General features: G+C 40.3%; 1 protein-coding gene across 1 annotated transcript in view; it reads left to right on the top strand.

The window, feature by feature from the left end:
• Positions 1-25,256, top strand: part of LOC139735009 (unconventional myosin-XVI-like) — a 188,753-nt gene that overhangs the window by 159,058 nt on the left and 4,439 nt on the right. Inside the window, exons 27-28 of the mRNA XM_071645783.1 lie at positions 15,244-15,332; positions 21,477-23,116. Of these exons, the coding sequence (XP_071501884.1) occupies positions 15,244-15,332; positions 21,477-23,116 (1,729 nt within the window). The remainder of the gene's footprint in view (positions 1-15,243; positions 15,333-21,476; positions 23,117-25,256) is intronic.

The following is a 25,256-nucleotide window of genomic DNA, read 5'->3' as shown; positions in this document are numbered from 1 at the left end:
TAATAAGCACCTGCTATGCACATCACCTGCTTGGCATTGTCCTCCATTTCATATACCGGTAGGCATTAATATCAGAATACATGATAAATTGTGCTGGTATCCACCATAGTGTTCAATCCCCACAAGGACAGATACTATAGTTAAGCTTGTAAATGGTGTAATATTGAGCCAAGTGGCGTTCGTGGTGATCGAGTTGTACATCCAGGCATATCAATGTATCACAGCGGTGAGTGACTTATGGTGTATACTTTCTGAATACATAAGTGCAAGAGAGGTCATGCTTTTATAATTGATACTTCTTTAAAATGCTTAGTTTGTTTAAAATTTTGCATTGTATTGTAATATTCTCTGAACTTTATTTGATTGTTCCATTGTTGAAAATCCATGATAATTTGAATTGACGCTGGATATCTCTTTTAAACTGTGTAGAAATTCCAGTAGGCTTAGGGAGTGCATACCATCGCAGTGTAGACGGTGTGTTTAATACCCACAACTTTCCTCAGAATGAGTCACACTGGGAGGGAAAAAAAAGCAGTTAGTTACCGTGGCAACCTCATGGTGGCATCATGAGGACTCATGTGTGCGGATATTTCATGTTATGTGCGCCAAGCCGCATTTCAGACACGAAGGGTATGATCCCCAGAATACCTGGTACCCACGAGTTTTCGAATGTGACACTGGCAATGGCGGGTTGGCTGTTTTTAGTCACATGTCTATTTTAAGCTTGATCTTGTGGTCTTAGTGAGTGCAGTGAAGCTCCCCTTATGTTGTACACGACAGTTTGTAGGGGTTGTTGTTGTTTTGTTTTGCTGTAAACTCATACAAACTTTTATGAAACTTTTTCTTTACTACATCTCTCCAGTAAAAAGTGAGTTTACTACTGAATCAGGATTTGATAATGAAGATTAATCAATCATATGATTTATCTACTTGACCAATGCTAGCCTCTCATTACCAGGATTTTTCACAATTTCTTCAACTTTATTGGTCTTGTAATCCTGTGAGTCTCAGTTGCTGACTCACAAAATCACAAATCATATGTTTTGTTTTTGTTTCCCCATGTTACTGTTTCAATTGTGTTTACCTAAGCCTTCTTAAATGTTCACTCCAAACACATTCCCTATCCTGATTTAGAAGCTACATATTGCTCATTCACTCTAAAACTTTTTTTTAATGCAGATATTGTCAGAGATTAAGTTAACATTAAGATTCCTGTATTCCTCACTGTGCTTCACATGGTCTGACTACGATTTGTTCAGTCCCTTTGGAATAATGTGTCAAAAGATGTTAATTCCGGTTTCCCTTAAACTCAAGATGTGTCATGTAATGAATCTCTCATGAAAGCAAGGCGAAAAAGAGAGAGCATTCATCCCAGAGAAGCTTACCAACGTGTATTTCGTAAGCGAACACATATATGTGCCTGGAGGAAACTATGAGCTTGGCTGACGTAATGCATGTTGTCATGGTAACCAGCTCAACATCTCTTTCCCATGTGATTGTCACATTTTCTAGGACTTCAAAAAAGAGAGTAAAAATATACTTGCCACATCAGACTGAAGAAAGAGAATCTGATCACGATCACGGCAAAATTTTACATAATTTTGACATACCTTGGTATCCAGCATGCCTTATCAACTCACTTCCGTTGTAGAATGAAGGTTTCCAAACAGCATTCAGGGAGTTTGGGGCAGTTGATAAATGCAAAGCTGTTTTGATTAGGGGCTGAGAAATGCGTATCTGAAATGCCGAAAAAGGTGCAACCGCAAATGCGTTTGAGCCAGAAACGCGATTCTGTGGAGAGTTCATAAACGTAAAGTCGTTTTGAAATGTGTGCATAGTTCCGACCTGCCATACCCACGGAGGCGATCCTTTAAATGTATCCTTGAAGAAGTCTGTGTGTACATATTTCTCTCTGTGTTGTAGTTGTTAATCAGACTCTCATTTAATTCCTTTTGGAAGATGCAATTTTCATGTTTTTGTCAGTGTGACGGATGGTGCACTATGGAGTGATATCATTGATGTATTAATCAACGGCAATTTGCTGCAGTTACAGTTTATCCATCCATGCAAAGATTTCCGCTCAGACTTCTCACTCTACCTACTCCACGAACAACCTCAGATGTGAAACACCGTCAGCTGAGCTGCAATCACGGATTAAGATGCCAGACCAGGGATTATCTGGAGGGTGTGACATTCGAGTAAATCCCCTCGTAGGATCTTCCTCATCGCGGCTTTTGAGGAAATTCACAGAAAGGCAGATGCTATCTTCTCCTTTATAAGACTTGGAGCAGAGGTAAACCTCACCTAACCAGAGTCTGCCGTGGCCAGGCAAACTTTTCCTTTGTTGCCGCCTTAGCAGGGTAGAGACATTTGATGTTGGTGCATTATTTTGTCCTGAAGGAACTCTCAATAAAGAACATGCTGCTTGGGTCAAACCACTTAAATGTGTCACATGACCCCCAACTTAGGATCAAGAAAGTATTGCCGTGAGATTAAAGGTCCTGTTTACCTTTGGGAGCAGTGATTTTAAAAATGATCAAGATATCACTTTCTAAATGATGCATATGTGTAGGTCAGTTGTATCACAGAACATCCTACCATATTAAATTTTTGCAATAAAGCCTAAAATATAAGGAGATATCACTATTTTTCTCATTAAACCATAACTGTAGACAGTTTAGTCTGGAAACATTTTTATCATAACTGTTGTTCACGTTTTGTATGTTGAACAGTACTTTACATCGATTATATTGGTTCAAATTTTTACATTGGTTGTTTCTATCCCTAACTCACATTTAGAACTATTTTGAAGCACTAATGCTGGGTTTTTGTTCCATCTGCAAATAGTAAATTATGCCTTTAAGGCTCAACAAGTAGAAGGAGATGATGGGAAATAATTGCTTAGGTTGTCTCATAACAGAGAGTATGCTTTGTTTCTATGTTTCTTACCCTAACTCACATTTAAGAACTATTTTAAAGCAGTAATGCTGGGTTTTTGTTCGATCTGCAAGTGGTAAATTATGCCTTTAAGGCTCAACAAGTAAAAGGTGATGATGGGAAATTATTTCTTAGGTTGTCTCGTAACAGAGAGTATGCTTTGTTGTTGTTTTTTCATTCACAAGGAATAGCGAGTAGATTAGAATTCTTGGGAAACTATGAGTGTGCAATTTCAATGGCAATGACTTTACCATGTGAGAGGTCTGAAAACTATCAAGCATTTAAATCATTTATCAATTTGCTGAGAGAACACTATTTAGTTCCTCTGATGAGCAGTTGCTATAAAGTTGACTTATTTATATTTGTAGTGAGATTTTCTATTGAATGTGATATTGTGATTAGGATGCAGTTTAATCTACAGATGAAATTCAGTCGCAATTGTTTTTTCATCGGCACCTGTTCTTGCCAATTTATCATTAAATCTTGTGTTTATCTGCTGCTTGAGGCAATTTAGTTTCAGATGCCTTCATATGATAAATCATTAGCTCAACTTTATGCGCATCCTAGAGTAATTAACCAAGTCCCTATCGCATGTTGGTCAACACTCCCATGTACCACTGGGACATTTCAGCCATTAGTGATCCAAATTGGATGCAAAAAGGTTGAGCACTAATTTGAGGGCTTCCCATCAAGATTTCTTGGCAAAAATCAAGCCACAAATCTGGACATGTCCGTGAATTGCCTGCCTTTGGCATAATTACAGAATATTTGGCCAGCCTCGATCGGCCACATGGTCTCAACTCCTCTTGCAGTAGAGGAGGTCAGTCGTTGACATGGGGAAGGGAAGCCGAGTTATTGAGACATCCTCCTGTTTTCACAGAGCTGTGGCCGAGAGTCAAACGAGTATTCACCTTCCCCTAAATGTCTCAACATCCCGCCCCCCTACCACTCCTGACTGTACTTCTCTTGGACAAATTATATCATTGCGTGGAGCATTGTCCCCGAGCTATTTTGCGAGCTCTTGACGTAACAGTCTGGGGCAGGGGGGAATCTGACAGTGCGACCAAATTTAATCCCAGCGGCAGTTTCCTGCTCCCTCGGCTCCCGAAAATTTTGTCCAGTGTCGGCACGCTCCAGGAAGACCGACGAATACACTGGAGATAGTGCCCAGTCATAACAGGCAGAGAACCTGACAGTGGAGTAAAGATAAAGCTGCCGTTGCTGCGCATCTCTTCCGCAGGCATCTCGCTTTCATCCTTCATCTTGCTGTTCAAACTGATAAGGGTATCGGAACCCTGCATAGGCAGTTCAGCCCCTGCGATGCAGGACGTGAAACCTGTCCGCTAGCTGCTCTGTACTCACTCGGTCGACTGCTCCACGGAGCTTGTTGTCACTCAAAGTCCCTCCTCGGGTCTCTTTCTCGCAAGGGAGAGGCGTCATTCAACCAAGGAGGTATCCCATCATCACTTGCTGCCTTGAGGCGTACCGAGCCCTCGCAGCTGCTCGAACTGCTCTCTCGCTGCCTGCTCTGATTGCGCCGGATGGCTTCCTCAATGCTGCGTTACCGAATTAAATAATTTATCATCCAAGGCCGGCCGCGACACCGGAATCTTTTGATATAGACCAGAAGCAAGACTTTCTTAGCAGCGATACTTGAAGAAACGTTAGAAAGCTGGATACAATCTGCTCAATTCTTCATTAAGATGCCAAGGAGTTTACACACATCCAACAAATTGTGCTGTGTTTACTGGAATAGTAGTCTCCTGTAACTGGAATGATTTTGATGCATTCTTAAGCGTATATTGTCCTGTCATTTGGAAAACTTGATTTAAAGGATTTAAGACTGCTTGTTTTCATTACAGAGAAATATTCTGTACCACATGTGTCTCATTAGAAAGTAACTAAATGAATTTATTTTAGGAGTGCCATCGGTGGAAGATAATTTGACTTTGGATTAAGTCAATGTGCTGTGACTGTAGTATGAGTGAAGTGGATGCATATAATTTGGATTCAGTTGATGAAATTGAATAGGCTGCCATCGACTCTGCACTGAGCAACCTGCTACAATCATTATGAAGAGCTTAGCCATATGCAGGACTTGTAGCGGGTGTTTCATTTAATCCCCAGATCTCCGTGGAACTTCCAGGAAGATACCTTGCATATGGTGTCAGTGATTTTGAGCTACCGTGCTTTAATTGTCTAGCAGGTGCCATGTATTGTACCCCTCTACCAGCCCCGCCTCTTGCCGGACCCCATGGATACACCCCTGGCTATCCCAACAGACCCTATAACTACCAGGACTTTCTCCATCCACAGGCATACCACCAGCACAATTATGGTCAACCATTTGGTTACGCCCCTATCGGGCCATTGTATGGGGTGTCAACCCCGCCTGCACTCCCTCCCCAGCTTTCGTCGCCTGCCTCGCCCTACTGTAACCATGCCCCACACTCCCCTGGTGGTGGGGTGACAAGCCCGTTACCGCACCTGAATTGCAACCATCACCACGGAGGTTGCCACCACCATCACCTCCCCCAACCCCAACCCCACCCGCAACCTCCACCTCACCTGCCACTTCCACCCCACCTGCAACCTGCACCCCATCCCCTCCCACAGCCCAATGCCCTCCCCAACCAGTACCCCTCCACCAGGGGGTGTGGCCCACCGAGTCCGCGCAATTCTTGCATCCCACCGCTGCCACCATCCGCAGCTCAGATGCCGTTTGCCAACATCCAAGTAGCTTTTCACTGCCAGGAATCCAGCTATTATTCCAAGCGGGTATGTTTATTATTCTGAGATTGAACAGCAACTTGAGACTTCTGCATGTCTTAAGGCTTCGTAAGAAACCTAGATCTAGAATTTATAACCAGTGCTAACAATAGAAATGCTGAAGTCCTTTTTTTTTTCAGCGCTAAACAGTGCTTTGTAGATAGTCGGTTCTTGTGGTTTGTAGTTCTTGTGGTTATCCAAAGATAAGATTTATTATTCAGATAGTAAATGCTGTTTTGTGGTCATTAGAAGTTACTATTTATTATCTTTGAGGCAGATGTTCCATCAAATTATCAGTAAGAATTCATTAGTCATAGATTGACCACTGTCATTTCTCTGATACCTTCCATGCACTTTGGCATTTTTTATACTGCATTCATGTTCCATCACACGTTTAATTAGGTCTCAAAACAGCATGGCTTATCATCAAGCTTGTTATTGCCAGCAAGCAGTCAGGTGTTTGTAATTATCTGAGTGCAAACAAATTGTTAATTAGACAGCTATAGTTGTTTTCTTTCTTTTGATAATTAATATATTCATATAGTGGAGCTGGAGTGCCCAGCTGTTTTAGAGAAATATTACTGTAAAATCAGAAATTTTGGCGTGCATAAAACCATAACAAATTTTGCGAGAAGCCAAGATTTGCAAAAGTAAAATGCACACTAAAGTTTTGTCTACACTATGTATTGACTAGCAATCACCGATTTGCGAAAGTTTCATGCTGCAAAAATGACAGACAGCTCCACTTTCACAAAAGTTATGTGCCTCGAATGTTTCTGGTTTTACAGTACACCTTCATTTTCCCCTCTTAATCTCACAGACTAGAACAAAGACATTGGGCCACTACGTGTTTTGTTTTCGATACCTGCAAGCTTGATTATGAGTCAAGAAGTGTGTGTACTAATAGCCCAAAAATCCATACCATGGCCAAGACTGAGCCATGCAAGGGATTAAAACACCTCCCTTGTGAGGTCGCAAGGGTTTCCTGGGTAGGTGTGTGATGCTTTTAAATGAAATTTCCTGTTTACAGCCCTCAATGAACACCTAGTGCAAGCAATTATCTTTTTTTTCATACATCAAGCTGTTTTGACATGCTTGAGACACATTTTCCTTTGCCAAGTTGTATCTAAATAGACAATATTTTTATGCTCACCAGAAGAAATATGTTATTCATTATATTGTTTCATCTATTATGTTATCGTATTTACTATAATGACATAAATTAATCGGGTGAGAATGATAAGGGTGTTAAGTTGCGGCTAGCCATAGTGTTCGAGGCACCTTAATGCCCTTCTCATTCTCAACCATCAAATTTCAGTTGATGCAAGCTCATTTTGTCAGTGTAAGTTGGGGATGATAATTCTCGTCATATGTTCTGGATTATTAAAAGTTTTTATCTTTATCCCGAAAAGATGAGGAGCAAAAAGCTTGGTCTACGCTTGCAAGACGTGAGATTGTATGGTGCTGGCTCCAAGGGCTAAGTGCTATCATTTTATTCAACAAACTCACAAGAAGTTTGCAGGGCTCGGGGGTTGCACTGCTTAAACCTGCAGCCCAGCTTGAAGCCATGTTGGGGGTCATCAAGTACAGGCCTCTGTGCAAGTTTTCAACATACTCTCAGATGAGATTTGAGGCTGCAGGATGGGAAATTGCCCTAGCTTGTTTCAGAGCAACTTCTGTGAAATTGTGCAAGCAAGATTAATTGTTGATCTCACTACAAGCTTTTAAAGCCTAGATTTTGATTGGAGTATGGAGTCTATACCAATTATTAATTCCGTCTTCCACTTGTAAAATTTTACTCTTTGATCACCAACACACAGAACATAATTATGATCCAAGAATGTGGTGATTATTTTACTACGAGTAAGAATGAAAAACATGTCATTATCAGAAATATTAGTAAGAGATTGTAGATACATGGTCAGTGAATAATTGCTTCGTTATTGCCTTGTGAGGACAAAAATATTTGTCAAGAAGGCATCGAATTGCATATTTATGTGTGTTTAAACTGTTATTGATGGAATATTGCAATGCAAGTCTAATGCAAAAAAAAAAAATGCATCCCAGGATTTTAGGAGCTGCAAAAAGAAAATATTGCCCACGGCTAAATGTCAGACTGGGCACGGAAGAGGATTCGAGTGTTTCCGTAGATGTTAGTTTGTGTCGCTTCCTCCATTGAGTGGTGAGTGGCAAACGACGGCTTGGACACCTAGGTTAGTACCCTTAATCCCCCTTCTCCACTAACCCCCCCCCCCCCCTTTCCTCTTTCCCAAGGGGCTGTTTGTGAAGCCGGGAGAAGGGTACAAGTTTCAGGGCTCTACACCTCACCTTTCACAACACTCAGACCTTAACCCATTGAGGACGGGCTGATTTTGCTACAACACGCATTTCCCACGGGCACTGGCCCTAGTATACTCAGTGCAGGACTTGTCCTCAACGGGTTAATTAGAGCAAGTTTAACATACATTAGCAATGTACTCCATCTTCCTTGGAATGGCATTTTGAGAGATGGTGAACATATGAAACAAATTTCAAATTCAAAACTGAAGACTGCAAGCAAATGGACCCAGGTTGTGGATGAGTGATGTACAAGGGGCAGTATTGCACTACTTTACCGTCCATCATATTTACTCTGAAGCAATGCCTTGCCATGTTGATGTTTGAGGTTGGAAAATGGGGGAGTATCTTCTCTCCTTCAATTATTTCTTCCTCATCAAAAAAAAGAACCTGAAAAAAAATCACAAAATTTCATATTCAGCAGAATTATGTTCAGCAGAAATGTAGAGTTTCAAAATTACAGAGTGATGATGGTGAAAATTGCACTTTCTCAAACTTGGATCGTTAGAGGTACATTATCATCTACGATTATGTTTGTAGGTACGCAAACTTGTGATGAGAATTCTGTTTCAAATGTACTTGACCATTCTGTGGAATTGTCGTCCTGGCTGACACCTCTGTCATCTTTTGATTCTTTTGAATACAACATAAGATTTCATGTTACAGTGCCATTATATCACATCCTGAGTTCCCTGCAATCTGCATGCTTGTCTGTTTGTTAGTTTTGTCTTATTAAGTTGCTAGACACCTACTTTAACTTCAGAGGAGCTTGGCAACGACAATGTAAATATATCGAGAATACCCTACTCCTCTCCCCACAGACCTTGTGAGTCGTGATGTGTTCTGTTCCAGCAAACAACTTGAAATTACACCAAGGTTATTCTTCTGACTAACTGTCAAAGACCTGGGCAAGGCCTCCAGTCTCAGGGGGGTTCTGTATTTTTAGCCTCAAAGGACTTCATCCCGACAAGCGTGTTTGAAGACGGAGATATCATTGTGCCGTCAGACTTGCTTGCCCCACTGTTAAAGGATTGTCCCCGCTTCGTAGCGGGTGCCTCCATACAGTCAGGGGTTGCTCCTGGCTTCATACAGCCTGATACGGGAGCCTGAGAACAATGCAAGGTTCCTTCTCTTCTTCTTTTTTTCTACATTGGTCTCAATAGAGACCAAGGTGATACTTTGAAACCGATGTTCAGATCAGATCATCTGCTCTATCAAGCAACTGAATTTATAATGTTCTGTAGATAAAGCATGACATTGCCTTTCAGAATATGTTGTCTTACTCATCCATGTACATTACTTAGTAGCCTGCAGAAAGTGTCATTCTTGGCAAGTATGTACAGATCTTCCATAGCTGTGGATTACTGACTCAATCCCATGCTCTCTGACAACATCAACATCATTTGAAACATGTCAATGTATGACAATGATTGTCTGAAGATCCTAGTTATTTTCTGAAAAGATGTTACAGAACTGTGTGCCACTTGTCAAATGATTAAGATCATGTCACTATTCATCCATAGTGTTTGCAGCATGATAGAGCTGATCACTACAATTGAAAGATAAAAAACTCAAGTTTCCAATTGTTTCCTTTTGATGCAAACATGACTTAGTTGTGTATTTGAGCAGAGTTGCAACAAAACTTGTTCAAATAAGCACCACTGTGTACAAAGAAATGTCATGTACCAGGTATTTATTCCTGTTGCAAGTGCTGATGTGCAGAATGGTATCAGTTAAACTTTACAGACTTTATTAAGCCTTGTAGTCAGCTCCACATATGATCAACATTCATTTTTTAACGAACATAGTTACTACAGTACGAGATGTGGAAAGTTCTGCAGCTAGGCATCACAAAGGAAATACTTATATGTGAAGGATGAGTGAAACTGAGAATTGAAAGGAATTTTTATTTAAGGAATGCTGATGGTTTCAAGATTTGGGTGTTAGCTTTCAGGGCGGGGTGTGTGACTTGACGTCATTTTTTACCGCAATCAGCTAGGCATCAGAGTTTTGCCTCCAAACCTACACTGAAGAGGAAAATGTTTTTGAGAGACCTCGTGAGTAGGACAAGAGGATCTTCTCATTGATTGGTCGGTGAAGACAGAAAGGGCATCGCCATGGAAACAAGAATCACTGTTGAGTATTGTATGTGTGAATACCCTGTACAGTCATTTTCCTGAACAAAACTCCTCTGCTTGTTGGGTGCATAGGCTATCACGTGGCGGAACCACAAAAACACAAACTGACAGAAATAGTGATCCATTAGTGAGAAATAAGCATCAATGCATTGTTCTAGGGCTCAGCTTCTTGTTCCTAAAATAGGCTGCATGGTCAAACAAAGTAAAATGCAAGCAGCAAGGTTTGATTCATGATCATATGTTGCATAAGATCGTAATCTGACTCTGATGTTAACAGCCCTTGCCAGGGCACAAAACATCGTACTCAGAGAAATTCAAGAACAGTCCCAATCAAAGATAAAGTTTTCTTTCAAACTGAGGATTTAAAGCCTGATTGTGCCTTTGCAGTCAAAAGCAGTGATGTGAAAATCAGCACCTCTGTGGTTTTTTTTTTACAACTCTTAATCATGATTGAATTCCTTTTCTTTGGCTTCATCTCTTTCTGCTTGATTTATTATCAGTATTCTTCTTTTTGCTTGCTCATTTTTGGTTTTGAGAGTTTGAATGCAAAAACATGCAAATGCCATTTTCAAGGTTTGTTTTTGTTATGTTTTGTTTTTAAGTTAGGTCATTATCAAGTAGAGAAAATACATCTTTTCAATGATACTACACTCATTACATAACAAGCAGTATATTTAAAGACATTGATAAAATCATCACGTTTATTGTAATTATTTTCCTTGTTTTTCACCAGCTTCAATCTCTGATATCTCAAGTTGCTAAAAAGGGATTTAAATCAGTTTCTACATTCAAACTCAGCATTTGGATTTCATACTATCCATCCGTCTGAGTGTTTGCAAGAGTGAGAGAACATTTAAACTTAGCTGCATGATATAGAAACTAGATATAGATACTGACTGGCACAAAAGGGAAAATATTAGATGTTTACACCCAAAGGCTGTGTCAAAGCAGTTGTGCAATTCCCCTTGTAGCCTTTTAAATTTGGCTAGTAGGTTATTCAATAATGCCCACAGTAGCCAGGAAACATTTTATATCTGCAACATAGAAGGGATGTGCCAATTCCAGACTTTTTATAACATTCATGCCCTTCTTCTTTGGTGGCCGATATGATATCAATTGCCAATGCTGCCATTTTGGTCTAACCTCAGACTCGCCCTCATTCCTTTATTTCTGGTGAGTGTGTACCCCCACTCCTATTTATTTTCTCTGTGACGCACAGGACACTCTACCCAAATCGGATGAAATCATGACGATGCCAAGATGACGTGCAGGACACCAAACCATATGAAGATTGTTCGTCCTATAGTTGCCGTGTATATTGCTTCTCCAGCAAACTGGCCCAATTCTCTGTATCGCCAGTGTGCTGAAAAACTTCTGAAAGCCCTTTCACAGATGCACTGTGGGATTCCTCGGTGCCATTGTCGCTTCCGGTTGTCTCACATGCGTCGCAGTTCCCATATGCTTCAATGGAGTTATTTGTCTGCTATTTCGTTATTACTCCTTTTTTTTTTCTTGGCTATAATTCAGATTTGAAAGAGTTGAAAGTTTCTAAAATTTACTGATTTGCAGTCACTAGAATCATGGTTCACTACTGCAAGGCTTCAATGTGCTGGTCACATGATGGAAAGTGAAGAAATCTTCAACAAAAAAATACCCCTGGATAAATACAGAACTTGACCTGAGTTCATATGCAGCCAAAACCAGGGCAAGTTTGTCCCCTGAGCTATCCCATAATGCATCTCAAATGCTGCTCTGCGCACGGCACCCAAGGTATTCGTGATGCTGAGAATTGATTCTTTCTTTTAAAAAATACATAGATTTTACTGTCTCCTGTATCACAATAATCGCTCTCACCGCTGGTAGGGCAGCTTGATTACTCACCAAAGTAATCATTCAAAAGGTTAAGGTCAACTATAGCAAGGCTGTGTGTATAAACATCAGTATTTGGCTATCAAGGCTAAAGCTGATATAGAGATGTAGTCATTGTTTGACACTGTTGCTATGGTTACAAAGTGTAGAGTCCTTCAGATATCTAATCCCTGTCCAGCTCTACCCCATCCCCTGGAAAAGGGGGGGGGGGGAACTAAATTTCAACTCCTTTAGACTTCACATGATACCAATGAACTGTTTAATGCTGCTTTTGAATTCACATCATTTTCACAATCATCATAAGTCTTTCTGCAACTGAGAACTACACAGCAGAGAAGTTTGAGTTCCATTTCAGTCATAAGCAAACAAGATAAAGATATTTTCCCCACTTTACCTGATACAGCAGGCCATATACAGTAGCAAATCAGATTTTTCACAGTACAGTGATAATACATTTTATAAAACATAACATTCACAGTGAATTCCATGAGAGCAGGCACAATGCCCAAGACCATATTCTCTCAAAATCTCCCCTTTTATATCTGTCTCCCTGCCTATCCCCTCTCCATATCTCTCCCTCCCTCTCACCCCCTCTCTTTCTCCCCCTCCCCATCTCTCTTTCTTTCTCTCAGAGATCCCATCTCCTTCCATCTCTCCTTCACTCCCATTTTTGCCCTTCTTCTTTCTTGCACTCGCCATTTTCTCCCCTCATTGACCTCTCTTGTGCACTTTCCAAGTCATAACTGCCATAAACCAACAAAAGGTCTGAAAGTGAGATTCAATCATCCCGTCCATAAAATTGCACTCTGCTAGTTGTCAAGCTGCACTTGTTTTATTTCACTGTCCATGAACTTGGAGGATGTCCTGATATAGCACTCTTTTTTATCTCTCTCTCTCTCTCTCCTTCTTGTTGTTGCTGGATATATTTCCTTTCACCTTGCTCAAATCATTTGTGTTTTTGCTGTGGGGGATATTGTCCTACTCTGAATGTATCTCTTACTTTCATTTTTGTTGGCTGGGAACCAGAAGGGCGTTATAGCAATTTTTGGAGGGACTTATCGGTATCACGTTCTAGAGCTTGATCTCTTCTTCATTATGATGTCAATATTTATTTACTTTCATTTTCAATAGAATGTTAAAAATCAAAACAGCAAGGGCACTATTTCACTCAATATTTGGAATAATTCTTTCCAGTCATTTCACTCAATATTTGGAACAAATAAGTTTATCCACATTTGATTCAGTAAACTTTTAATTTTCATGAAAATTGATCTTTTTGTTTCTATTTATGCTCAAATCTAAGAATTCAATAGTGCCCTTCTGCTTCTCAGCTGATGATTCCCTCCTGTCTTTTGGATATTAAGATGTTTTCATCAAAATGTTCTTTCTGATCTCTACTACTGTCTATTCAACCCAAGTTCTCATTCATTCATGCTCCATAAAAAAGAAACATGAGCTATGCATGGATTATAAGAAGGCATGTTTATATGCAGACTAGCATTTTTATACAAGTTCCAGTGTATTAAAAGTGAAGATTTCATATTGCTTCCTTTTTTGGGGGGAGGGGGACATCTTGCGCCAAACTGCATTTGTACACACCATTGCGAGGTCGCACAAACCTGCACGCAGCCGCAAGAAGAGACCAAGTGCGCTGTGCGTGCCAGTGTAACATAACTTAATGGTTTAACTGTATATTTCATCTCAATGGCCATGAATCATAAAGTATATTGTTTTAGGATATTTCCAGCAAGGATATTGTTCATGCTATGAGATAGCGTTTGACCTTTTCATTCCATTCTCCTGAACTAGACACAAGTCTTATCTGATAAAGGTGTTTTGAACTATCAAGACATCCTTTACTTTTTTTCATTTATTCTTGTCCTCAAATGTACTTCTGATACTATTCCATCTTATTTTCTTTTTGTGATTTAAAAATATATATATATCTTCCTGTCTGTATAATTGTTTTGAGTCTGTCTGTACAGATTTATCCAGGAACTTTGTAAATCCACTTTGGAGGCCAATTTCCCTTCTGGAATGTTTCCTCTCTTGGAGGTTTCCCTAGAGTTTTGATTTTGTTTTTGTTTCAGTGTTTTGTTGATGTTATTGTTGTTGGGTTTTGGGGGTGGGGTAGGTGTTTGTCTTTTACAATTTTTTTAGCATGTCTGTTATCTTATAGATCAAATCACTCTACAGAGCCTGTTCATTCCAGTATAAGGCTTCAATATCTTTGCCTAAGTTTAAGGTTATTTCCCTGTCCTTTTTTCTTTTTTCTCTCTCCTTCTCTCTCTTTTCCTCTCTTCTAACCTTTGGTTGAGAACCAGAAGGGCTTTATCGCATTTTTTTTTATTTTTTATGGGGGGGGGGGGCATTGAGTTATTGGTATCATGTTGTAAAGCTTGCTCTCCTCTACATTATGGTGTCAATTTTGAATCATTTTCATTTTCAGTAAAATGTAAACAAATTAAATCTGCAAGGGTGCTATTTTACCCTATATTTTGAACAATGCTTATAAATCTACCCACCTTTGATTAAATAAACTTTTTATTTCATTGTTTCGTTTTTATTTACGCTCAAATCTTAGAACATGATAGCGCCCCTTCTGGTTCTCAAGTGACATATTTTTCACCCTCTCTATACTTTTCTTGTCTCCCTCACACACTCAAAGACAACCTTTTACTTTACCATTCAGTCCCTTTCTTGTGTCTCACCCCAAAACTTTCCCCATTGTGCTCCAAAATCCTCTTTTATTCACAGAATTCCCTGGCCCAATTTGTCTGGGATCGTGGAGCTCCCAAAGACGTCTCTTCTTACCCCCAGACTTCCAGCGTTCCCCGGAGGAGACCGTGAAATAATTCCCCGCCTATCCTCAAGTTTCTCCAAATCTAAAAAGTTCAGACAGACCCAAACAAGGGGGGACCCAGAAATGCTCCTATTCAGGATTGAGGGAAGAGGTTAAACCTAAGATGCCTTTTTATTTTGTTTTCTCCCACTCCATGAAAACCTGCTGGCTTTGAACTCTTTATGTACCCCTTGAACCAGTAGTTTACTTTCCCTTTCATAAAGCTAAACACCCTCAATGCCACTGCTCACTCTCTACCAGTGGTATCATGAGTCAGTGGTGTTCCTATGTTCCACAGCTTTTAACGGTTTTCTCGTCCCCCTCTCCCTCTCTCCGTCTTCCCGCCCACAGTTCCAGAATGCGCTGAACGATCACGACGAAGCCCAGAGCGTGCAGCAGATGCTAATGGATGTCGCCAAGAACGAGGAGACAAGAATGAGGTGAGGAAAAATTTCTTTGGTTGTCGGTGAAATCATCCTCTTCTTAAAGGGATGGCATAGTATTGGTGGAGGTGAGAATTCAGTTTTTGTGAGATACTACTTATTAGAAACCACTTTATGAAATGCTAAATAAAGCATACAATTCTACTAAAGAGGAATTCTAAGTTTATTTGATGAAAATAGGTTATGATTTGGGCTGAGATATCCAGAAACAAAGTAAAACAAAGCGATCCTAATGAAAGGTGGGTCACACCTTTTTTTTAGGATTGCTTGTTTTGGAATTCTGAGCCATATCAAAACCAATTTTCATCAAATAAACTTTGAATGCCTCATAGAATTATTTGTTCTTTCATATTTCATAAGATGTTTCTCATTATCTAAAAAAATCATCAGCAAAAGGCGTTGGAAACCTCAAACCCCATCTCAACCGAAACTGTACCATCCAAAGAATAGAAATTTCAGGCCCCATGTGACTCAATTTTTACTCCATTGTCTCACCACTATTGAATATTTAAGCAGTTTTCAGCAGCTTTTTTAGTTCATCTTCTTCATAATACAGCCACGTTTCTTACTTTTTAAAGGTACAAGTTATTTAAACCACCTTCACAGGCCTGGGAACGGTCATTTTTTCAAATTGATATCGCCACTGATTTAGCTTGTGTGGAATTTGAACAAAAATGATTGAAACAAAAATGCTGCTTGGATTCCCTTTCTCTCCCTCCTTTGAATGTGTATTTGGGGTTCTTTTTCTTTCCTTTTTTTCTGTTGTCAATTTTTCATGTAGTACAATTAATAACAATAAAACACTCAAAAACCCATATCCATCCTACGTAGGTGGAAAGAGTCAAAGTGACAACTCATGTTAGTCATCTAACTAGTCATTGGACTCATCATTTGACTAAGCATGAAATTTCTTGAGAGCAAGCCATTTTGAGTATAGCAGGGATCAAGTATCAGGTTTAGAACAAAAGATGCAGACACGTATTTTGGACAAGAATGCAAACCACATTCTGTGATTATGACATGAATATATGAAGCATGTCTGCACAAAGAAACAGAAATTCAGTTGTGTTGAGAATTCTCTAGAGACCATCAAATTTTACCCTTTATGTTAGCTGTAAGTACAAAAGAAAGAAAAAAAAGTGTAAGGGGATAAAACACAGAACACAATATTGCCATGTATGCATAATTTGGTTTTAAAAAAAGGAATTACATTCTTGAGATATAAATATGATCATGGAATTTACCGACTGTCCAATCTAGCAAAGGATAGGAGACCTGATATGTGATATTGTGTTATTTCTTTCCAAATTAGGCAGGATAATCCTCCCATCCTTTCGTGGGAAATGCTCCAAATTTGATAATATAAATAGCCATTGGCATCTATACTTTGTCCACTGACAATGCGGCATTTCACTTCCCACCGCAGCTTGTGGCGTGGGTCCAGGGAGCTGCTTAAACGTAACACTTGATTTCCCGCTGTTGTCGGGCTGAATTTCATGCCGGCCACTCAACTCTCAGTTTTTCATGTGGAGGCGAGGAACTGGGCTAGATTTGATTTGAAGTTTTCATATCTCAGTTGCAGATATGATATTTTTTGGTATCGTGTCACATAAAAAAAACAAAAAATACAGGGCATGAAAATGAAAACTGGATGAAACTTGAGCTGACTCATGTCCTGCTGCTTGTTTGTTCAAGAAAGATAATTAGAATTTTTTCTTCCTCTAACCCAATATAAATGGCTTTAAAGAAATTTCCACATACTTTATGGTCAAAAATGATAAAGCTCCCACATGTGCAACTACATTGTGTGTTTCTGCTCTGTTACTGTATACAAAAGCCTTCATTCTGGGGGAAAATGTTGAATCCCATTTACTTTGCCAAACAAGAGTACTAAAGTAGTGGTTTGGCCAGTCTGTCTGATTTCGATGGAATTAAAACTTGCATGTTTCAGATGCTACTACACATAAATGTACAAAGAAACAAAATGCAAAAATGGTAGTTTGACACTGTTGTACTTATGATCCGAGATATGTAAGTAATCTGTAGTCCCACTATAATGTTATTCTCGTGGGTCATAGAAATGCGCTCTATGTCTGTGTAATATCCGTTCGAGTGATGTCACTCAAACTCTGCAGTGAGCCATGAAGGTAGAGTTTCGACTGCTGTAGTAGCTTTTGAGGTCTAGCTGGCATCTTCGCTGACCTGTTAACCCCATGTGAGGGCAGGAAACACGTTTACGGAGGGAAATTGGAAGCGGAGAAGCACCAGGAAATGAGTATTGCATGAAGTACATCGAGCGGGCTGATGTTCTGTGTCATGCACATCCCTATTTATAGCTCGTTTAGTTTGACTCCCTCCCTCCATCTCTTTCCCCTTCTCTCTTTCTCCCCCACCCCTTTTTATCCTCTATCTATCTATCTATCTATCTATCTATCTATCTATCTATCTATCTTTCCATCTGTATATATATCTTCTTGTCTCATCAATATAAAGGCTGCATTGTGTCTATAAATTCCCATATCCTCCATCTATCTGTATATCTATCTATCTATCTATCTATCTATCTATCTATCTATCTATCTATCTATCTATCTATTTATCTATCTATCCATCTGTATATATATTTATATCTTCTTGTCTCATCAATATAAAGGCTGCATTGTGTCTATAAATTCCCATATCCTCCATCTATCTGTATATCTATCTATCTATCTATCTATCTATCTATCTATCTATCTATCTATCTATTTATCTATCTATCCATCTGTATATATATTTATATCTTCTTGTCTCATCAATATAAAGGCTGCATTGTGTCTATAAATTCCCATATCCTCCATCTATCTGTATATCTATCTATATATCTATCTATCTATCTATCTATCTATTCATCTATCTATCTATCTATCTATCTATCTATCTATCTGTCTGTCCACCTCTCTGTTTCTTTCTCTGTAGTATGCATCACTGAGACAACAAGACCTCGTATCTCAAATTTTGGCGAAAATCACTTTTTAGATTGATTGTCAGATAGTCCGTGAAGTAATGTCCTGTCCAAACCCTAGCTGTCTTGCCCCCCAAAATGAAACCATAACTGCATGTCGTAGGAAAGGCATCCCACTTTTTATAGTGATTTGGCTGCCATGTTTTCCCACTCTCCTATACAGTTGATACTTTTTTTTTAGATACAAGGTTTTGTCATCCCAACAGAACCATGTAAATATCTAATCTGTTTGTCTATACTTTTTCTCTCTCTTCTAACCTGTCTATTAGTCTCTAACACATTATTGCTTTTTTTGTTTCCTTGTCCAATTCTCCAATAAATATGTAAATGCACAATATCTCTCATAGAGAATATTTCTTGAGAATGCAAAATAAATCCCTACATCTCCCTTAGAGAATCTCATACTTGATGGAAAGGGTTGGCAGGTACTTAACTAAACAGCTAGATCATTTTGTAGTAATAATCCTTACTCAAGGTATTTGCACAGAGATGTATTTTACACATAAGATAATGGGAATTTTCAAACAAGGTCATCAGAAAATGTATCCTTTTTTCACTGGGTTTTTTTTTTTCTTTTAGGTGCTTTTCTGACACAAAGAGACAGTGAGTGTCATCAGGGTCACATGACCTGGTCACATGACACCGACAGCCATTTGTAGACGTCTGTCTATAGGGCCACCTCGTCATATGATTCACTTACAATCACTATCTCATAAAGTCACCCTTAATAGTTGTCCAAACTTGCGCAGCTTCCTTCACAAGATCAGATGCTCAGGTCTTGTCATTGTCACGTATACTAACTCGTTCTGCATGGTAAATCCTCAGTCCCTTGGTGTCTTTTTTTTTTGTTGTTGGGTAGGGGTGGGGTAGTTTTCTCGGGATCTCATCAGTTTTGCGCGAGGAGGAAAATGGTTAAGAAGCTGGGCAATGAAATGAGTCATAGAGTCCACTTTTGACATCCACCAAACCACTCAAGTCAGTGTATGAGAAATTTGAGGAGTTGCCCAAAATTTTTGTCACATATGTGTATTTGTATTCAATTTCGGATACCATCAAATCAACTCGCAAGGTGGGTTTTATTTGTTTGCCCCTCTCATATTTTCGACTTGTACGTGCCATCGGCTGGCATAAGATCAGCAGATGTACAATTGTACTTATATGGACATTTCTTTATTGCAACAGCCTCGAAACAGTCATAGCAGTGTGTAGTCTACTTTTCCCAGACCCAATAGTGTAGAGTTGAGGCAAATTGGCATCGGCATATGCTGACTCTATGTCTTGTGGTCCTAAAACTGTCAGTCAAGCATTATACTGCTGTGCTGCAGCTTTTTAGAGCTGCTTCCATCCTGAAATAGCCAAAGTCTCGGTCACAAGGTTAGGTCATGTGACGTGTCTCTTGTTTTTTGTGATGCATCGATGACTGACTGGATGACCACCTCCCATGATTCACTTCACCTTCCTCACAGCGCTAAAATCAATGAGTTATAAATGGCATTTGAGTCTTCCCTTTTAGCTTTACCTAAATTGAGGCCTGGTATATTTCTGACACCAGAACTTTTTCTCTCTTTTAAGAGATAATGATGACGCATAGACAAACGTCATCAACACATCATTGTGAAACTTTTTCCTCAGAGTTTCAGGTATCATCCAATCAGAGTTCAGTGTGAAACTTTTTTCTCAGAGTTTCAGGTATCAGCCAATCAGAAGCCATTTGGAAACTTTTTCCTCAGAGTTTCAGGTATCAACCAATCAGAGTTCATTGTGAAACTTTTTCCTCAGAGTTTCAGGTATCAGCCAATCAGAGTTCATTGTGAAACTTTTTTCTCAGAGTTTCAGTTATCAGCCAATCAGAATCCATTGTGAAACTTTTTCTTCAGAGTTTCAGGTATCAGCCAATCAGAATTGATTATTCCGAGACCTATGTTTGATTTTTCTGACGTATGTCTGATGTCGACTTTTGTGCAACAGGGCCCTGTATGAGTAATGTCATTTATGCTGTTACGAAAATAATCATCTCAGCTGGTAAATTGCTCCTCATTTTACTGATGTCATCGCTTCACGGGGGCAAACAGCAAATTAATTAATTGCTTTCAGTTCTAACTGGTGTGTGACGTCAGTGAACAGGATGGATGTATAGTAATAGGGATATGCCTTGATTAGTTTTGGTTCTGTCTGGAGCCAAGAGACTTGACCTTTTGATTGTTGATTCAAGAAGGACAGGTCGAGGGGATTACTTTTTGATAGGGCTTTAAAGGAAGTTAGAACATTATGATAATGATATACTCTACTCAGCTGTGTGATCAGGGGGGTGCTTTCACAAAGAATCTATGTAGATCTTAAAAGTTAAGATCGACTCAAATTTATGGTATGCCAGTGGTTTCCCTGTACAGTTTTATCAGCCTTTCAGAATTCATTTTAAATTGTTGTCAAAATGTACTGAAAATTCTTTTGTCTTTCATTTTATTTTGAATAGTAATGGCTGCATGAAGAAGTCTGTAACATTCTCGTTTTCATTTGGAAGTTAGAGTGCCATTGAAGACAGGCACAGCATTATGCGTAATCTTAAGTCGATCTTAGTTTTTGAGATTCACTTTAATAGCTTCTTTGTTCAAACAGAGGGGAGTACCTGATGTAGATTTTTAGGTAATATCATTAGAGGGATCACTTCTCAGCTTTTATTTTTGTCATGTTTCACAAATTCTTGTGATATGTTGCAGTGTTGGTCTCCTCTGTTGAACAGAGCCTGTAACTGCTTGATCCTAACAGAAGTCTGATAGTAAGAATGCATGTTTTACTGCCGACCTTTTGCAGTTTATATCCCTCAACTCTGTGATTTGCTGAAAAGAGGGAGATATGACCTTTGTCTTTTCATGTCAGTTTGCTGTGAAAAAGGAGCAATACTTGAGTCTGCTTGAACCTATATAGAGTCCAGAATAATTTGTGGCGGTTCCTGTTAGGTTAAGTTTTTCTTGGATGGATACTATGATGTTTCTGGCAGCTCCATTTTTTCCGTCACGTTCTTGATAAAATTGAAAGTGTGCATATGTTATACACAAAAGCAATATTCACATAACCAAGGTTTGGGAGAATTCCTGTTCATGTTTTGTTTTCTGATCTTTCCTTGTCTTTATCACCAGTGCTGTCCCCGAGCCACCACTGCCTCCCCCACCCCCTCTCACCAACGGCATCCATAAATCCGACTCGGCGGTTGACTCCGCCTACGACACCAGTCAACCCCCGAGCCCCGGCAAGCTCAGCAACTCGACCACTGAGGATGAGGTGTTCCATGAAAGTGACAGCGGTGTGGCGACGACGCCGCCCCCTCCCCCACCCCCGGTCATCAGCAATGGAGTGGGGAAGACATCGAAGAGGAGTGAGGATGATGAGTTTGCGGACATTGGGTACGTTAGCATGAAGGATGCGCCTCCTAAGCTCAAGCAGTCGCTCAAGTTGGATGGCAATGAGAATGAGATGGGGGCGGGGCGTGTTAAGGCAGGGGCTGGGCCGGAAGATGACGCTGCGGATCCCACGCTGCCCCCTCCACCCCCCGTCGATCACCAGGAAATTCGCTTCTGCCCCGACGAGGATGCCGACTTCCCCCCACCACCCCCCATGGCGGAGATTGCCGGCAATGCCAAGGAAAATATCGCTGCCATCCGAGCTCGCTTCAAGCAGCAGGAAGACCAGACAAAGGAGGAGCCCCGGCCCAGAGCTGCCACTTCACCGCCGAGAAAGAAGCTCATTTCACTGGACACTGTGAGTGATGACAAAGCCAAAAGCGATGGTCGCCCCCAAGCCTCGCCACCGTCCAAGTCGAGGATCGCCGAGCGCATTGCGCAGCTGAAGGAACAGGAAGCAGCGAGTGAACGAGAACAAGGCCCAGCTGTTGGGGTGACAGAGAGTGAGTACATTAATCGGGGAGTCGGAGACCCCTCGGTCAAACGCAGACCCCCTGCCCCTGCCAGAGACCCAAACACTCGCCTGACCATGATTGAGAACACTTCAGTGTCCAGAAAGTCCTACGGGAATGCCGTGGATATGCGCATGGTGAGAACTCGAAGTGAGGAGTACCACGTCCTCAACCCATACGGCGGGTCGGTTTATGACGACACAGTCATTAATGGCCGGTTTTATCAGGACATGGCATACGGTAGTGTTGCAGACCACACCTATGGATCTATACAGGATGTACCTGTACCTCCCCCTCCCATGCAAGCACCACCACCCCCACCTCCTCTACCACAAAATGGAACACCCGGCGTCCGACCGGCAATGCCATCCAATGTGCCACCACCTCCGTGCCATGCACCACCACCAGTACCACCCCCGCCACCAGGCTCCAACTCGGGCAACATCTTCATGCAAATTCCAGGGGCAACAGCTCGCCCCCGAAGCCAGGTCCTAGTCCCCGAAGACGTTCCGCCACCGCCGTGTGTTGCCCCACCCCCACCACCTCAGCCCCCTCCAGTTCCTAGCGCTCCTAAACCACCACACCTAACTGCCGGCTTGGGCGGATCATCAGCAGGTTTTGCGCCCCCTCCTCCCCCACCTATGCCTGGAGTCATGGCGCCTCCACCCCCTCCACCAGTCCCCATGGCAGGAGGACATATACCCCCTCCTCCAGGAATGGGACCCATGGTGCCCCCTCCTCCACCAGCGCCAAATGCACCACCACCACCCCCTCCACCAGCTACCGGCAGACCAATGGGAGGAGGAGGAGGAGGAGGTGGTTTGCTTGATGGCATTGCTTCAGTCCAGCTGAAAGCAACATCCAAAGGTGAGTGACTATTAACTCCAGTTGCCATGCCAACTGTATCCACTTTTTTAGTAGATCCAACTGTGCTTTTTTTTTGTAGGTTTTGAAAGTTGTGACAAAAAGATTGCTATCTTATTTTGTTTGAAGACAAAAAGTATGTGTATACGCAAATGGTGAGTCTATAACATCAATGATGCTGTTTCCTCACTTTCAAGTGTTCATTTTTATCCTTGACTCAGTTTTGTGCTATTTCTCATGTAGGCCCTATGTTACATAATTAAATTATAATTTTCCACTTATTGACACGGATACCTTTATCATAGTATTTCGGAAATAAGACATCAGTTCCAGATTTGTTTAAATTCCTACTCCCAACCCTTACCGGTACCCAAGATAAAGAGGAAACATATGTGTTGCATTGATATAAAAATGCTTTAAATCAATGTTGTAAATAGAATTCACTGAATGTATTTTTTTCCTCGGTGAGTAGTTTGCTGCGGTATGGATATCCACTCCCTGTTCTATCACACACACAAAAAAAAGAAGCAATATGTTCGGGTTCTGTTTGCTTTGGTGATAACAGACTGGTAGTATACCCTTGACATATAAAGCTGCATTACTCTTTCCAGTCAGTTTATACATATTGGGATACTTTTGCAGGAACATAAATAATGTTTGTCAAAGAAATTTCGTGCTTTGATGTACAACAATTACAAAGCAGATTTGCTGCGAGTCTTGAACACGAAGAAAAAGTCTCTTCAGTGACTTGCTTATCATTGATGAATGTAATTTAAAAAAAGAAACAGTTTTGACACTTTGATTTGAAAAGAAATGCAAATAATGGATGGAAAGACACTAAATTTTTATGAAATACAAAATATATTTTCTTCACAGTAAATGATGATACACGCATGTTGATCTGCTTGATGCCAAATCAATGGTACAGTGTATGTCCCACCGTCCGTGCAAAGACCCAAGTTCTTTGGCTATTATTAGATCCGTTTACATATTTTGAGATGTCATTAAAGGTGGAAGGAAGTTGCCGTGAATCAGGAGACAAAACACCAGCTCTGCACAGCTGGATATTAATTACATACTGCCCCCTCTTGTCCTTCACACACACAGGAATGACATGTTTACTATTAAGTTGATCTTCATTTTCTCCCTCGATGATCATGAATTTCCATCAATTTCCACACTGTATGATTCCATCCACAGTGTAACATAATCTTGGTGAATTTGGAGGGCTGGGTTTTGTTTTGTTTTGTTTCTTTTTTGTTTTGGGGTTTGTTTGTTTTTTTTTTACTTTTATCAATTTCCTCACAGTATCGTTCTATCCACAGTGTAACAATGCAGATGAATTTGGAGTGCTATCTTTTTAAACAGTGACACCTGTTCATGTACAAATTATTTCCTGACAACCTTAGAAATGATACACATATGGGTTGAAAATCACATTATGAGTGTATAGGGTCAAACAGCAAAAACTATATTGTATTTCTTTACCATTAGTATGGTATGAGCAAAAATCCTATTTGTAATTCTGTACGAAATTTGCCAGAATAGAAACCCCTTTGAATTTGTGTCAGACCAAAAGCATGTTGTTTCAGACTTTTTTCTGTTCATTCACATAGGAGGCTCAAAATCTACAGACATTTTAGAATCTTGAAGAAAACAGGTTAACATTGATATTTATACTTTTCCAATCAAACAGTAACTGCCATTTCTTTTTTAAAAAAGGAGAGAAAATGATATGTGCAGTTCTATGTGCTTTTCTCAATACACTAATGGGAGGAGTCAAGTTTATTTGCTTACATTTTGCACTAATGTGTTTACAAATGATATCAGTAGAAAGAGCAGTATATGTGGCCAACTTTCAAAAGTTCTACAGTTTTAGGCCCCTTTGCATAAAACTATAGCAACTCTAAAATCAGTGTTAACTCTGCAATTAGTGATTATGCCTTCATTGATTTCTTAGCTTTGAAATAGTTGTTTCTATGGTAATTGCCATTTATTGCAGAGTTACCATTAATCATAAAGTGACCAGTTTTATGCAACAGATGCAGCACATGCTTGTCATCCATGCTAGGCTTCCAATGCAATAGAGCCTGCATTCATTATTGCCAGCACATACAATTTTAATCCTGCACACATTTTGAGG

The sequence above is a fragment of the Diadema antillarum genome, unplaced genomic scaffold, assembly GCF_040938485.1.
Source record: "Diadema antillarum isolate AM-2024a unplaced genomic scaffold, OU_Dant_1.0 seq00000561_RagTag, whole genome shotgun sequence".
NCBI lineage: Eukaryota > Metazoa > Echinodermata > Echinoidea > Diadematoida > Diadematidae > Diadema > Diadema antillarum.
Note: the sequence above shows the minus strand (reverse complement) of the source record. Positions and strands in the feature narration are given on the sequence as shown.